The 16248-nt window shown below is 35.9% G+C and overlaps 1 protein-coding gene and 1 pseudogene across 1 annotated transcript; one reads left to right on the top strand and one right to left on the bottom strand.

Annotated features, from left to right (window-relative positions):
- Positions 1 to 8915: 8915 nt before the first annotated feature.
- Positions 8916 to 12438, top strand: LOC133818805 (serine/threonine-protein phosphatase PP1-like; annotated as a pseudogene).
- Positions 12439 to 14212: 1774 nt separating this feature from the next.
- On the bottom strand, positions 14213 to 15301 carry LOC133818804 (small ribosomal subunit protein bS1m-like). The gene is made up of 2 exons (XM_062251866.1): positions 15145 to 15301; positions 14213 to 14989 (listed from the first exon to the last, which is right to left on the bottom strand). Exon 2 carries the CDS (start codon positions 14919 to 14921, stop codon positions 14328 to 14330), a length of 594 nt encoding a protein of 197 aa, XP_062107850.1. The 5' UTR covers positions 14922 to 14989; positions 15145 to 15301; the 3' UTR covers positions 14213 to 14327.
- Positions 15302 to 16248: the final 947 nt, after the last annotated feature.

Genomic DNA, 16248 nt, shown 5'->3' with positions numbered 1-16248 from the left:
TAGTCTATCTATGACTATCCAAGCAGAATCATGCTGCTTATTTGTCTTTGGCAGACCCGTCACGAAGTCCATGGCTATATCGTCCCACTTCCACTCCGGTATGCTAAGCGGTTGCAATAATCCTGCAGGCCGCTGATGCTCCGCCTTCACTTGCTGGCATACCAGACACTTAGATACATATTCCGCTATGTCCTTCTTCATCCCTGGCCACCAATAGACTGCCTTGATGTCATGAGTCATCTTGGTAGACCCTGGATGAACCGAGTATGGGGTGTTGTGCGCTTCTTCTAGGATCGTCTTCTTAATACTTTGATCGTCTGGCACGCATACCCGATCCTTATATCTCAATAAACCTTGACTGGATATTGAGAAATCTGTAGTCTTGCCTTCTCTGACTGCATCCATGTGCGTTGCTAGTGAATCATCATGTCTCTGACCATTCCGTATGTCTTCTAGCATATTCGATTGGATAGACAAGTTAGCCAACTTGCCTACAACCACTTCTATTCCGGCACTAATAAGCTCCTGTTGCAGTGGCTTTTCTATTCCGGATAAGGCTGCTAAGTTCCCATAACATTTTCGGCTAAGTGCATCGGCAACTACGTTTGCCTTCCCCGGGTGGTATAGGATTTCGCAGTCGTAATCCTTTACTAATTCCAACCACCGGCGCTGCCTCATGTTAAGCTCCTTCTGAGTAAAGAAGTATTTTAAACTTTTGTGGTCCGTATAAATCTCGCACCGTTCTCCGTAAAGATAATGGCGCCAGATTTTTAACGCAAAGACCACCGCTGCCAACTCCATATCGTGAGTTGGATAGCGTTGTTCATACTCCTTTAACTGACGTGACGCGTAGGCTATCACCTTGTCATTTTGCATCAGTACGCATCCCAATCCTAACTTTGATGCATCACAGTAAACAACGAACTTGTCATTGGGTGTTGGGACACTAAGTACTGGTGTTGAGCAAAGCTTATCCTTAAGCAACTGGAAGCTTTCCTCACACTTATCACTCCAGTTAAACTTTTGTTGCTTCCGGGTCAGGTTGGTGAGTGGAGTGGCTATCTTAGAAAAGCCCTCTACAAACTTTCTATAGTAACCTGCTAGCCCTAAGAAGCTTCTTACTTCCGACGCGTTCTTTGGTCTAGGCCAATCCTTCACGGCCTCTACCTTCGATGGATCTACTGCAACTCCGTCTCTCGATATGATGTGCCCGAGGAACGCCACTTGTGAGAGCCAAAACTCGCATTTCTTGAACTTCGCGTAGAGTTGGTGCTCCTTCAATCGCGTCAAAATCATCCTCAAGTGTTCCTCGTGCTCCACTTCATCCTTGGAGTAAATTAAAATGTCGTCGATGAACACAACGACGAATTTATCCAAGTAGTCCTTGAAGACCCTATTCATTAAGTCCATAAACGCGGCTGGCGCGTTAGTAAGACCAAAAGACATAACCAAGAACTCGTAATGTCCATAACGAGTCCTAAAGGCTGTCTTGGGGATATCTTCTCCCTTTACCTTGAGCTGATGATACCCGGACCGTAGATCGATCTTAGAAAATACAGTCGCGCCTCGGAGTTGATCAAACAAATCATCAATCCGAGGTAGCGGGTATTTGTTCTTAATTGTTACTTTATTCAGCTCTCGGTAGTCTATGCACATGCGCATACTTCCGTCCTTCTTCTTCACGAATAGTACCGGAGCTCCCCACGGTGAATGGCTTGGCCTAATGAAACCCAAGTCTAGGAGTTCTTGTAGCTGCGTCTTTAACTCCTTGAGTTCCGTAGGTGCCATCCGGTATGGTGCCTTAGAGATAGGCTCGGTGCCGGGTACTAATTCTATCGTGAAGTCTATTTCTCTAGTTGGCGGCAATCCCGGCAAGTCATCGGGGAAAACTTCTGGAAATTCTTGTATAACCCGAACATCTCCAACTTTGAGTGATGTCTCCTTCTCCACATTCGTGATGCTGGCTAAGAACGCTTGGCATCCTTTCTCCATCATTCTCTGAGCTTTGATAGATGACACTAGCGGTGTGCGTAGTCCTGAAGCTTGTCCCATGAAGCACAGTTTCTGGCCGTCAGGAGTCTCGAACATCACCTTCTTGCGTCTGCAGTCGATCGTTGCGCCATGCCGTGCTAGCCAATCCATGCCTAGTATGACGTCGAAGTCTTTGATCACCAGCTCTATCAGGTCTCCTTCTAGTTCCTTGTCCTCAATCTTGATTGGTACGCCTCGTACAATTCGTGATGATAGAACTACTTTGCCCGAAGGCAACTCGGTTGCAAACCTAGTTATAAATCTTTCACTAGGTTTGTCTAGTTTATCTATCATTCCTAACGAAATATACGAATGGGTGGCCCCCGAATCAAATAATACATTACAAAATTTATTGAGGATGGAAACCTGACCTGTGACCACCTTGTTGCTAGCATCCGCCTCTCCTTGGGTTAAAGCAAAAACCCGAGCAGGAACCATCTTTTCGTCCTTCTTTCCTTCCGGCTTTTGCTGAGGACAATCTTTCTTGCGATGCCCCTCTTGACCACAATTGAAACACTCCTTGGTGTTGGCACGGCATTCTCCGGGGTGCTTCTTCTGACATTTGGCACAGGACGGGTATTCCACGTAGTTTGACTTATTTCCCCCATTATTTGGTCGTGCCCTTTTATTGTTGTCGACTTGCTTGTTGTCAGGATGCCTTCTCTTCTGTCCGTTACCGTTGTTGTTGGACTGACTGTTGCTGGACTGATTGTTGTTCCGACTGGCCTGAGGTTGGCTCTGCTGTCTAGGTTCCGGCTTGCTGGCTTCTTCTTTGCTCACGTTGGCTTGCAACCTTTCTACTTCAATTGTCGTCTCAAGAACGTCGGCATATGAAGTGTTTCCCGGGTTCGCTAGTTTAACCCCCATCTCGATCTTCGAGCGAAGTCCTCTAACAAACTTGTTCACCCTTAGATAGTCGGTTGGAACCAACTCTGCTGCGAACTTCGCTAAGCGATCGAACTGACGAGCATATTCCGCCACTGTTAAATTCCCTTGCTTCAGATTGGTGAACTCCTCAACTCTCGTAGCAAGCACTGCTGAATTGTAGTACTTCTTGTGGAAGAGCTCCACAAATCGGGTCCACGTCATGGTGGCAGCATCGTGGGATTGCTGGACCAAGTCCCACCATATCCTGGCATCTTTCTTGAGCAAAGATGAGACGCAGGATATGCGGTCTGCATTACTAAGGTTCATGTGGGCTAGGATCGGCTCCACATTCCTTAGCCATTCTTCTGCTTCAAAGGGGTCCGTAGTCCCTTCGAAGTTCGGAGCGTGCTGCTTGCGGAACCTCTCGTACACTGGCTCCATGTGCTGAACAGGATAAGGAGCGTAGTTCGTCATAGGCCATCCCCCATACGGACCAACTTGTTGGGGTGCTGGGGCCATTGGCTGTGGCTGCGGCTGCGGCTGTGGCGGAGGCTGAGGCTGAGATTGAGCTTGTTGGCGTTGTTGCTGCAGAAGTTCCTCGACTTGCTGTCGTAGTCTGGCAATCTCTGCAGTGTTGTCAGCTGGCTGTGCCGGTGCGTTGCGGCGAGCAGTAACACGTACTCTCCTTCGGCGAACGGTAGGGACCGCATTGGTCGCTGGAACATCGTTGGAGGCGTTTCCGTTGGTGCGTGCGGATCTTCGGAGAGACATCGTAGCAGAGTTCTAACAGTTGAAAGAAACATGTTAGAACTTTTCCTAATAGGCTCTAAGGCAAAAACTTATTCTAAACAAACATATCTCGGACCTATTTATTATGACTTTTTATGAAAAAATATATAGGTCTTTATTTATTATTAGAGTGGGTTTCTATACTTAGAAAAACAAGTCATCTTTATTTTCTAAGTGTGTTTCTAATAATCCTATATGACTTAATTCTCAGGCTCGAAACTTATCTTTGTTCCAAAGTTAACCATATTGAGGGAGGGCTGGGATCAGTAAAATCGTTCCCACTACTAAGGCCCCCTAACTCTCAACAAGGAAACCAGGTTCATTGATTCGTATCCACCCTCACCGAACTCAGTCATTATTCATTTTATTTAGTATTTATTATGATTGAAAAAAAAAAAAATTCAAACTCACACATGATATTCAAATAGCATGTTTATTCATTTGGAAAAATAATTTCACTTATTACAATCAAAATAAAACAAACATTTGAAAACTTCTAATCTAAAAATCGGGATCTTCTACATCCGATCCGTCATCTAACATATCATCATCTATTGCCTCATAGTCATCATTATCATGAGCATCAAAATGCCCTCTAGGAAGGTTTGTGAGAATCCTATTCTTTTGCTCATTGGTGAATTGAAATTCAAATTTTGCGGTGAACCTAACTAAGAGGAAATAGTATCTCATTGCTAATGGTGATTCATCCTCATCATTCATTTCTTCCCATATTTCTTCTAAGGCTGCTATTACAGGATGGAAATCTTTAAACAACCTAATCACTAATACATATTGTTCCGTTGATCTTAGCATTATTTGTTTATCCTCTTGAAGGCCACCTATCGCTTGGTGAAACAAAAGCAACCTTCGTGTAATCCTTTCTAAGGCTCCTACGGTGTTTCTTGGCTCCCTTATTCTTTTTAAGGCCTTAATGGCTCGGATATCTTGGTAGGTTAAAGCTCCATTCATTTTTAACTGAAACATAAACACTAAAGTTGTTAGCTATACACATAGACAAAGTAACTTGTAACTTGTAACTTAAACACTTACTTGGCGGTCCGATTCGGAGCTTTGAGCATGTGTATCGAGGAGAACTTCATGCGAAGGAACCGTTTGCTCTGATACCAACTGTAATGACCCACTAATCTAGACTAATTGGACCATTATCGAAACTATACATAAAAACTTACATTTTACGAAAATACCATAATTTATTGAGTAACTTGAAAATAAGAGTTATTTACAAAGAAACAGAATACTAAGAAGGATTTTCGGATCCCATTGTCTTTAAAAACAAAAGATGATTTAAAACAAAAGACATTACATAATAATGCGGAAAATACATGTAAAACCATTAAAAACATAAGAAGTGAGACTACATCCTCGAATCGAATAACGCTCGGCCCCTTGACTCCATTCATCATCGATACACATCCTCCAAGCGTCACGAATCTTACCGCCTCTAAACTTATTTTCCTGCACATAAACAGAAAGGAGTGAGCCTAATGCCCAGCAAGGAAAACCTAACACATAGTCATATACATAATTTCATAATAAAATATAAAGACATATCATAACACATAATTCACTTATTATAATGGCCATTATTACTTGGGGTCCCATAGACTAAACAAGCTTATGCCCATGAGATTAGTGGGGTCCTACCAGCTAAATAGGCTTATGCCCACAATCCTTTTGGGGTCTTGTTAGTCAAATAGGCATATGCCCAAGCCTACAACATACACATCAATAACATATAACATATGAAAACATAACACATAAAATAGCATAATCATAAACATGTAGATTCTAGCCTATTTTCCTTACCAAAGTTACCGAGATTATGGACTGAGTTGGGATTGTTGGAACACTCCTAAAACCATAAGAAAGAGTAAGTCTAAAGAAAGGAGATGAAATGAAAGAGATGGAAAGACTAAACCATAGAAAACATACTTACCAACTTATATGCTTAAAAGCTTGGATTCCCTAACCAAAATAAGAATAAGGTTAGGGGACTGAGTAGAAGGTTTTGAGAAAGGAAATAACATAAAAATACAGAAAAGAACTAGAGTTTTGGGTTTACCTCAAAGATTGCAAGATCAATCTAACATCCACCGAAATACTATAGCACTCACTTACTTCCCAAGTGTTTGATAAGCTTATGATGTTTAAGCTTATAGTTTTTCCCCAAACCAAGTGTTTACACTCTTACACTCACTTAACACTAACAGCCTCTGAACAGAGCAAATGGTGAATAATGGCTGGGTACTAGGTCCTATTTATAGAGTTTGGGAATGAAAATATCTTGATTTTACTTGAATAAAAATAATGGCTTTTTAAGTGAAAATCATTTGAATAATCGTTCAGCAGAGGCTGAAGACTCGTTCAGAAGATGCTGGACTGTTGAAGGAGTTTGAATGGCTGAAGGGAAAAGAATTCAAATGTATTTGAATTTATGCTGGTGGAGGCGATATATCGCCCCCTATAGGCGATATATCGCCTGGACCTTTGTTCCCGAGGCGACCGTGCATCGATTCGTGTTTTCCGTATCTACGTGCTGCGACATATCGCCCCCTATAGCTGCGATATATCGGCATACGCTGAATATTTAAACACGAATTTACACATTTTTAGCTGAGTTTGAATGGAGTAAACAGCCTTGACTAAGCCCTCAACGTGCTCAAAGCTGCTGACTGACCCTATACATTCAAACTTTTACCCTTATTTATTTTAATCCTCAAAAATACTTAATCCTTAATTACCATTCAAAACATGTGCTTAAAATCCTATTGGTTGATGTCTAAACCTTATAATATAATAATATAATCCTTAATATCAGACACATTAATCAAACCTTAGGTTATACTTAATATTCTTAAACTATAGGTTAAACTTAGAAAATCTATAAGTACTACTATGAGTGTCCAAATAACTCCCGGTCTGAACCAAAAATCCAAAGTAACAATGATAACACTAAACATACTATAATACTACTAAACAATTAGCTAAGTAAAGTTCTTGGACTCTACACCCCAGCAACGCAGCTTCATGATGAGCCCCAGCGATTTTCACACAGGTAAAGCTTGGTTTTTTGTTTTCTTGTTCTGTTCTTGGGTAGGCTTGAATTTGGTTTTAATTTTTTTTTTCTGATCTGTTCTAGTCATAGAGAATTAATTGATTGTTGGTGAGATGGAACCTATAATGGCATTAAGAATTAATTGATCTTGGTGAATCCAAAATGAATAGTCAGGATTTGAGTGGTAGTTTCCAAGGGAGATAATTGGTAGAGTTTAGTTTGAGTGGAGTTTGGGCAGCAACGTTGATGCTGATTAGTGTTTTTTTGGGTTCAGTTATATTGAGAATGGTTGGACTGGTATTAGTGGTGGTGGCCATGAGAGAAAAAAAAATATTTGGATTTTAAGGCTGTGATACCATAACAGATATATGCAGAACCACTCTATATTTTATTAATAATGATCATATTTATATACAATGTTGAGAATAACATATAACTCATATACATTACTGATAAAGCGTAAAAGCTAAAACTAAATCCTAAAGTTTAGGATATATAACTTTGAATGATAACCAAATTGACCAAATCAAATAAGACTAAGTAATAACACGTGGAGATAGTCTTTCATCACTAAGAAAGTCATAGAAGTGTCTCAACATAGCAGTAATAATTGACATTTTATTATATATATATATTTATAAACATATATATATATATATGCTCTGCACAGACAGATTTAAGAAATGAAGTTTCAATGATTTTTGTATACTATTTTACTATAATTGTGATAATGTACTAGTGTATTGACTAGCTAGTGCACTGTTAGTAATATTTGCAACTTACATATTCATGATGATAGAGTGAAATAAAATTTTAAATATTTAACTCTTTTTTTTTAAATAAATTCAATTTAGAAAAATAGATACGTCTATGATGCTTGTTATTGAGTAATTGATTTCAATGGATATTGTTTTAGTAAAAAAATATAGTAGGGAGTTCAAACCTGATATTGATATTTGGTACTAGTTCCTTCTATATTTGTTGTAATTGAAGCACCAAAAACTCTCCTTCTATCTCTATATCTCAGTTGAAGCACCTGAAATAGAGAGAAATAAATAACTTTTAAATAAACAAGCATATCATATAAGATAAGTGAACTAGTTACTTGTTCTTTGTATTTTTTTTTCTTTGATTATAGATTTCCATCAAAGAGTGTTTGATTTGTGTGATCAAAATGTCAGAAAACACCTAATGAATCTTCAAGAAAGTATAACAACATTCATAAGAAAAAAGAGATGTATATGTCTATGATCAATGTTTTTATCTCCAAGTTAATTTCAATGCATATTGTTTTAGTGAAATATGGTAGAGAGAATAAAAACCTGTTTGTCACTACCTTCTCCTTACACCCAGTTGAAGCATCTAAAGAAAAAAATTTAATTAAACAATCTAACCAATATAGCCATGATATTTAATAAGTATATGGCATACATACCTCAACAAAATGTCGATGAACTAGTGAAAAAAAAAAAGAGATACTTACTATATATATTAATTTTCTTAGATAGTATCCTCCTTGAAAAACAAAAATTTAAATTTCAAACTAGTTTTTTTGTAAGTTTTTTAATTAATACTTTTATTTCCTATATTTGTGCCTGATTATACTTATATAGAGATATGTATATTTTATGAAATAAAAATTTGAAAATATTAAATTGTTTTTTTATAATTAATTTTTATTATATTTCCTACTTTACACGGTTATGAAACATTTAAACTAAATTTACATTTTATAATTACTGGTTGTTGTTTCCTAAATATGTGGTTATAGTTAAGTAAGATATTTTTTAATTATTAAAAAACTGAATATGCATATATATAATAGGTTAGTTTTTTAAATTATGTCAAAGATATTTGTATTATTGACCCATATATAGGAATCAGTTTTGCTGAGTCATATATTTGGATTTGGCTGTAATCACTCTAGAACAAAAATCATGAACTCAAGCCTTATCCCAACATTATTCACGTACAATTCAAACCAACAAACATGTACACAACACAGAAACATCCTTGATTTCCTTAGTGTATACATATTATATACACATATATATATATATATATGTTTATATATTGGTTAAAGGTGGGAACTTGGTAAGTAAAGTGATCGAATGTTTGGGGTCCCATATGTTTGACTGTTAAAACTCTAACCTTCTTGGCACCTCAGTTTCAAAGCACTCAAAAAAAATTATTGAAAAGAACGATCAGCCAATGTTGATTTGTATGATGCCACATGATTCTTCTTCACCATTATCTTTGAGGGTTTTTTTTCTTTCTTATTTTTCTTCTTTCTTTGGGTCCGCACTTTCCACAAGGAACCCACTTTAGGCTTTAGCCCACTCTCTCTCTCTCTCTTGATCATCTTCTTACTGAGCTCTCTTTCTTTGTTTGTGGAGAGAGTCACTCTCCCTATGGTTTCTCTCTAAAAAAGAATATATTCTTTACTTTATAGTTTTTAGTTGGTGGGTTTTATTTTTTTATCTCTAAAGCTCCAAAGAAGATGCAAAAGTTCCCCTCCAACTCCAGGCCATTAAACTCAAATTCCCATTTGATTTAAAGCTCTATCTTTTTTTTTTCTTTTCTTTTCTTTCTCTATCTCTCACTCAAAAATCTTGAAGTTTGAGAAGAAGAACAAAGTATTCTTCTTCTTTATGCTTCTTACTTAGTCTTTTTGTGCTCTTTTTTTGGTTCTCTGGTGTTGTGTAAGTTAAACAGACTTGATTTTTTAGGTTCACCATCATCATCAGAAGGAGAAGACCAGAAAATAAAATGAATGGTTCGGTTCTTGATGGTATAATTAATAAGCTTCTTGAAGTTAGAACAATTCCTGGGAAGCAAGTCCAACTTTCAGAGACTGAGATTAAGCAGCTTTGCTTTGTTTCTAGAGATATTTTCGTGAGACAGCCCATTCTCTTGGAGCTTGAAGCACCTGTTAAAATTTGTGGTACCTTAACTACTACTTTTACTTATTTACACGTGAAATTCTCTTCTTGGTATTCTTTAATTTTTCATGTTCATATGTTTATCTCATGATCAAGTTAATTAGAAATTTGTTCTGTTATGTGATTTTCTTGAATTTTCTTTCGGGTGTTCTGTTCTGGTTTATGTACTTTGTTGAGTAGTTGGATTGAAAATAGGCTATATGTGTTCTGTTTTTATACGATTGGGATAATAATTTTGAGCCAATTAGGCTTTATTTTAAATTCTAATTCAAGGATTAGTAGAGATTCTGTTCAATTCTGGTGTATTCCCATTAATGCGTAAACCTATTTATGTATAAATAACTAAGCATGGATGACAGTAGATTACCTTAATTAATCTTCAAAGCTTGATGCTTATAGCAGTAGAGGGTATGGTTTATGGTGTTAAGAAATAACTTGTTATATAAATATATATATATATGGGAATTATCATCTATATATGGATTAGATCTTCATGGATCATTACAATGCTCAACATGTAAATGTGTGTATATGTATGCATAATTGATGTTGTTTTTTCAAGTGCAAAACCAAGAGAAACTTATTGAGAAAAACTGCCTTAAGAGATGACTTTTCAAGAATTTTAAACTTCAAACACTTTTCTTTGTGATTCAAGTCACATTCTTGGACAATAGATTAACTTAATTGACATTTTCTTTGTGTAAATGTGTGTCTATATATATGCATAATCCATGTTTGTTTTCAAGTGAAAAACCAAGAGCCACTTACTGAGAAGAACTGCTTTAAGAGATGAATTTTCACCACAATAATTGTTCAAACACGATTCTTTCATTGTGATCCAGGTGATATTCATGGGCAATATTCTGATCTTCTAAGGCTTTTCGAGTATGGCGGATTACCACCTCATTCAAACTACTTATTCTTGGGGGATTATGTAGATAGAGGAAAGCAAAGCCTGGAAACAATATGCCTTCTTCTAGCATACAACCCTGAGAACTTTTTCCTCCTTTGAGGCAACCATGAATGCGCCCCAATAAACTGCATATACGGGTTTTATGATGAGTGCAAGAGAAGGTTCAATGTCAGACTCTGGAGAATATTCTGACTGTTTCAACTGCCTTCCTGTGGCAGCCCTCATAGATGAAAAGATACTATGTATGCATGGAGGGCTTTCTGTTGACTTGAACAACTTGAACCAGATAAGAATGATACAAAGGCCTACTGATGTACCAGAACATGGCTTGTTGTGTGATCTTCTATGGTCTGATCCTAGCAAAGACATTCAAGGTTGGGGCCCAAATGAAAGGGGTGTTTCTTTCACAGTTGATGCTGATAGAGTAACTGAATTTCTGCGAAAGCAGGATCTTGACTTGAACAGCAGAGCTCATCAGGTTTGGGATCTTTTTAAGCTCAAAAACTAGTGATTATGTTATGTTATGACAGCCCTTTAGAGCCTAAATATATGCTGATTTTGCAGGTTGTGGAAGATGGATATGAGTTCTTTGCTAACCGAAAACTTGTGACGCTATTCTCAGCGCCTAACTACTGTGGCGAGTTTGACAACAACTTATGGAACATGATTAAAGTCCATTATATGTTCTGTATATCATACAATGTTTGGAGCATATATGTTTTTTGGTAGATCTTTTGCTGAAGCGGAAATGACACTGTAAGCTTTTATGCTTTGTTTTGATTTATGTCTTCATTTTATTGAATAGGGTTTTCCATTTTTAGCAACAATCTATACAGCTACTACGTAATCTTATATATCTCATATCTCTTGCATTGTTATTATATATATTTTGTGTAATTTTAGATTGAGCCTACCAGAGTTTGTACTGTTGATAAATAATTTGGTTTTGTTACTTTAGTTGAAAACATTAGGGTGTGATTGGTTCGCGATTGGAAAACTGTATTTTTGAAAAGTGGATTCTGAAATGAAAATTTGAATTTAGTGACTAAAAACATGTTTTTGAAAATGTGATTGGTTCAATGTCAGTAAACTGTTTTTGAGTTTTAAAAAATTAAATCTGTGATTGGTATTAAATTTGAAAATATAACAGAAACTAAAATATGTGGGATTTTGGAAAATAATTTTACAAAACTGAGAAAACAAGTTTTTCTCGTTTTCTAAATTATAACACAATATTAAAATTCTGATTTGGATACAGTTTTCAAAAACACCATACCAATCATATATTTTAGTGGGTCCACTCATTTTGAGTTTTTGAAAACATAAAATCAAATTTAAATCTAATACCAATCACACCCTTAATTATTCTCTTTTCTTTTTATTTTCATTTTCTGTTTTTGTTTAGTTTTCTGATCAATCGTGCACTTTTGATCATTGTTGATCTTCTATAATTTTGAGGTTAAGTGATTATTTAATTGTTATCCTAATAGGTACATATGAACTTAATGCTGGTGCCATGATGAGTGTTGATGAGAGCTTAATGTGTTCTTTTCAGATTTTAAAACCAACTGATAAGAAGCCAAAGTTTGGATTTGGCAGTGTTGCATCTACTACTAGGCCAGGTCCTCCTAGTAAAGTGAAGGAATTAGTAAAGTGAAGGAATTAACAATTGTCTTTACAGAGAGCTTTTTGTATATTAAATGTACTTTGTTACATTGTATGTCACTCTCATAGAAATTGATCATTTACAGAGAGCTTTTTGTCTAATGATGATATTAAATGTACTTTGTTACATTGTATGTCACTCTGATAGAAATTGATCATAATGCACAGATACATTGTATTTATTATTAGAAATGCTATAATAATAAATTAACAAAAAAAAATTAAAATAATAATACATTAGATTAAAAAGTATAATTTAATTTATATTAATTTTGCTACCGTTTTAGTAGCAAAATTACTATATTTTTAAAGTATTTGGGCATTATTTGCTACTAAAATTTGGTAGTTAAATCATTTTTGTTGGATTTTAAAATTTTAATGGCATTTTTTTTGCTACCAATTTAAAAGAAATTAGCTACTAAATTGTAGTAGCAAACAAATTTTAGTAGTCCCAAAAAGTAATTATTTTGCTACTAGATTTAACATTTTTGCTACTAAAAATTTAGTAGCAAATTAAAATTATTAGCTACAAAAAAATTTGGTAGCAAAATACTTTTAACGATGAGGTTTTAGCTAAGAGGTCGCTATTAAAAAATTTGGTAGCTAAAATAGTATTAGCTACCAAATATAAATCATTTGCTACCAAATTTTTTAGTAGCTAAATATCTTTTTTCTTGTAGTGAAAGAGGGAAGACCGAAGGAAGCGCTCGCAATGTTTGTTAAAATGATCTATAAAGATGCAACCAGACTTTGTCACTTATAACTCACTGCTCAATCGATTGTGTCGTGTAGGTAACTTAAAGATGCCGAGAGGTTATATAACAAAAAGGTGAGACAGGATTATAACTTAAAATACTCCCTTAGGTGCTTTATGTGAAAGGATCTCGAAGATTAAGGCCCAAAATTTGTTTGATGCAACGATTCATCTTGGTATACAGTTTGATATTATATCGTACACCACATTAATTAAAGGATATTGTCGTCTAACATGTTCAAGGCCAAGGAGATCTCTTTTCAAATGAGAGAAAATGGAGTCAATTCCAACAAGTTTTAAAGCATTCTTGACGACTTATGTCTTCTAGTATGAATTTGTAAAGGTGTATCATTTTGTTTGTTTGTTTTTAACTTTTAGTTAGAGAGGTTGTTAAACTTGGAAGCATGCTAATTTTTGTGTATCATGTGAAGGCACGACAACACAATCTAACTCAGCCTATTAAAGACCCAAGCTTTTATAGCTATTTTATTGTTATTTTTACTTGGGAGATTTGTGCAACTATAAATGTTCATTTTTAAGAATGTCTCCTTCTTAAGAGTATTAACCAAAACATAAAAAGTTTTAGTTTTTGTAATGAACGTGCAAGTTTCGTAGGCAAGTTTCTGTGGCAAAGATGAACCACGTGTGTTGCATATGATTATTTCTTTAGAATATAAATGCCTAACATTAACAAATGATTTAAAGCTCAATTTCTACACTATCTCATTGTAGATGTCAAATAAATTTGCATCAAAACACTAATGCATCTGCAAATGAATTTTTCTTTCTTTTGAAAATTAGAACTATTGTACCAATGGCAAATAAATACAATCAGGCAAAATTTACAATGTTTTGACCGATTAAAAAAAAATTCTTTACTTCCATAGATTATTTAGGCCAGTTTTTGCATCAAGCAAATTCCTATTTGCGTGGTTATTTGAGGTTTGTGTTTATCAAAACTTAGCACCACAAGTAAACAAGAAAACTTGACAAATCTTCTGTTTTAATACCTGATAAAAAGCTACTAGGAGCTTCAAGCAATTTAGTCCATTTCTAATCGCTTGTTTAAAAACTAAATTATTTTTCCAATCAATCTTAATCATAAACTGTACATCAAATATCTGAAATGGAAAAAAAATAGTAGCAAAATAATTCAAACATTTAAACCAAGCGAATCATTCAAAGATTTGTTAAGAGCAATAATCAACTTAACCCAATAATGTTTAGAGGAACAGCTTGAGAGCGAAAGAAAAAAAGAAGAAGCAATTTATGCTTAATTTGTTTGGTTTTCTAGAACAGCACAATCTGCTTACTTTTGGGGTTAATGCTCTCAATGGTGAATCGATCATCGACTAACCTCTTATTAATATATGGACGAAATGGAAGAAAAGCGATGAAACCAGCAATGGCTACTGAATAACCACCTCTTACTTTCTCAACAACAAAGCCTTTGACCTTGGCATTGGTTCGCCACATCTTGTTTAGTTCCAACCAAGCTCGGTTCTGTCTGAATCTCCGCGGAAGAACAATTGATTCACCAGCCATTGATCCCACCATATCATTAAACCTCGCAGCAGCTCTCTCTTTGATTTGTGATTCACCAGCTACAACATCCACGAAGAACCTCTCCAGCATCTGCTTTTTGATCTGTGACTCACCAGCCTTAACATCAACATAACCGACCACATTCTCAAACCTGGTTGATCCATTCACCGGGACTCTGGTCAGCTCATCTCGCGTGCAAACTTTAGGGGCCCCAACTCCAGAATCCACCATGAACGTTTCTTCCCTCAAGCGCATAACTTTAGCTTGTAGGGCATTTCCATTGCGTAAGAGAAAACTTGAATTTGATCTTGGAAGTAACCGATTCATATAGATGCTCATTTTTGCTTGCTTGATTTCAAAATCAAAGGCTTTATTTGACTACTCCAAAATTGAGTGGTTCAGAATTTCTGCGTACAAAAACACGAGGGAACTCATAAATCCTAAATTTGCATACAATTCTATCTCTGCGATCCATTTATTATATAAAGGGTTGCAGATCAGTGAAAAAAGAGGAGAAACAATCGAAGAGGATATATAGTTTAGCATTAAAGAGAAAGAACACCTGGCGGCACGGACGAGGGGCCGAGAATGATTTCTGAGCAGAGCACCAGCGAGTGACGGGCGAGGCTGAGAGAGGAAGATTCGGAGGAAAGACAGAAAGACGAAAGAGAAGCACGTCTAATTTAGGCTGAGGTGTTGCGAATTCGAAAATGGGCCACTTCGGCTAGGGCTTTTTTTAACATATATTTTTGTAGAAATTACTTATTTTATGGTTTTTTTTCAAAAGTTTACGAAAATATGGGTGTTTTTTTAAAAAAAAACTTATTTCATTGCCTTTTTATTAGAGTACTTAATTTTATGACTTTTGTAATCTCATATTTTTGTACAAATTTTTGTTTAAGCCATAGTTTTATTCCTAATTAAGTTTTTTAAATTGTGAGGTTATTTATATAATTTCTTTATTGTTTTTTATGTTAAGTTTTTATATTGTATTTATATTACGTAACGTTTTAAAGAGTAACTAAATATTTTAGGGTTTTTGCTCTGGTCTTGTCTTTTGACATGGTACGATGGTGCTCTCTAATCTGAGAGATTTGTTTGGGCTCTTTTCATTTGTAAGTTTGATGGTATTAGTCATGGCATTGAGTAGTAGTTCGTGGGTGAGTTGGAAGAACGGTGTGATGCCATCAGTTTGGAAGAGGAGGAGAATGGGGGATTATTGTATGAAAATTTGGAGGAGGATGATGCTTTTGACGTGCGATGGTGTTTGGTAGGTAAATTTATGAATGCAAGATAGATTTTCAAGCCATGTAACATATGATGACATCTCTGTGGAAACTTGGGAAAGGGATGTATGTCAAAGAATTATACCTGTTTCAATTTTATCATGAGATTGATATCAAGAGGGTTATTGATGGGAGTCCATGGACTTTTGATAGAAAACAATTGATTATAGAAAAGGTTGCAACCAGGTGACAATTCAATAGCAATCACGTTGAAAAAATTGGATATGTGGGTGCAAGTATACGATCTACAACCAGGGTTCAGATCGGACAGGATTGTTTAGGATGTCAGCAACTACATCAGGACGTTTGTCGAATCCAATCCAAATAATTTTACTCGAGTTTATGGAGACTATATGCGAGTCCGAGTCAACATTAATATC

Source organism: Humulus lupulus, chromosome 2, assembly GCF_963169125.1.
Source record: "Humulus lupulus chromosome 2, drHumLupu1.1, whole genome shotgun sequence".
In the NCBI taxonomy this organism is placed as follows: domain Eukaryota; kingdom Viridiplantae; phylum Streptophyta; class Magnoliopsida; order Rosales; family Cannabaceae; genus Humulus; species Humulus lupulus.
Note: the sequence above shows the minus strand (reverse complement) of the source record. Positions and strands in the feature narration are given on the sequence as shown.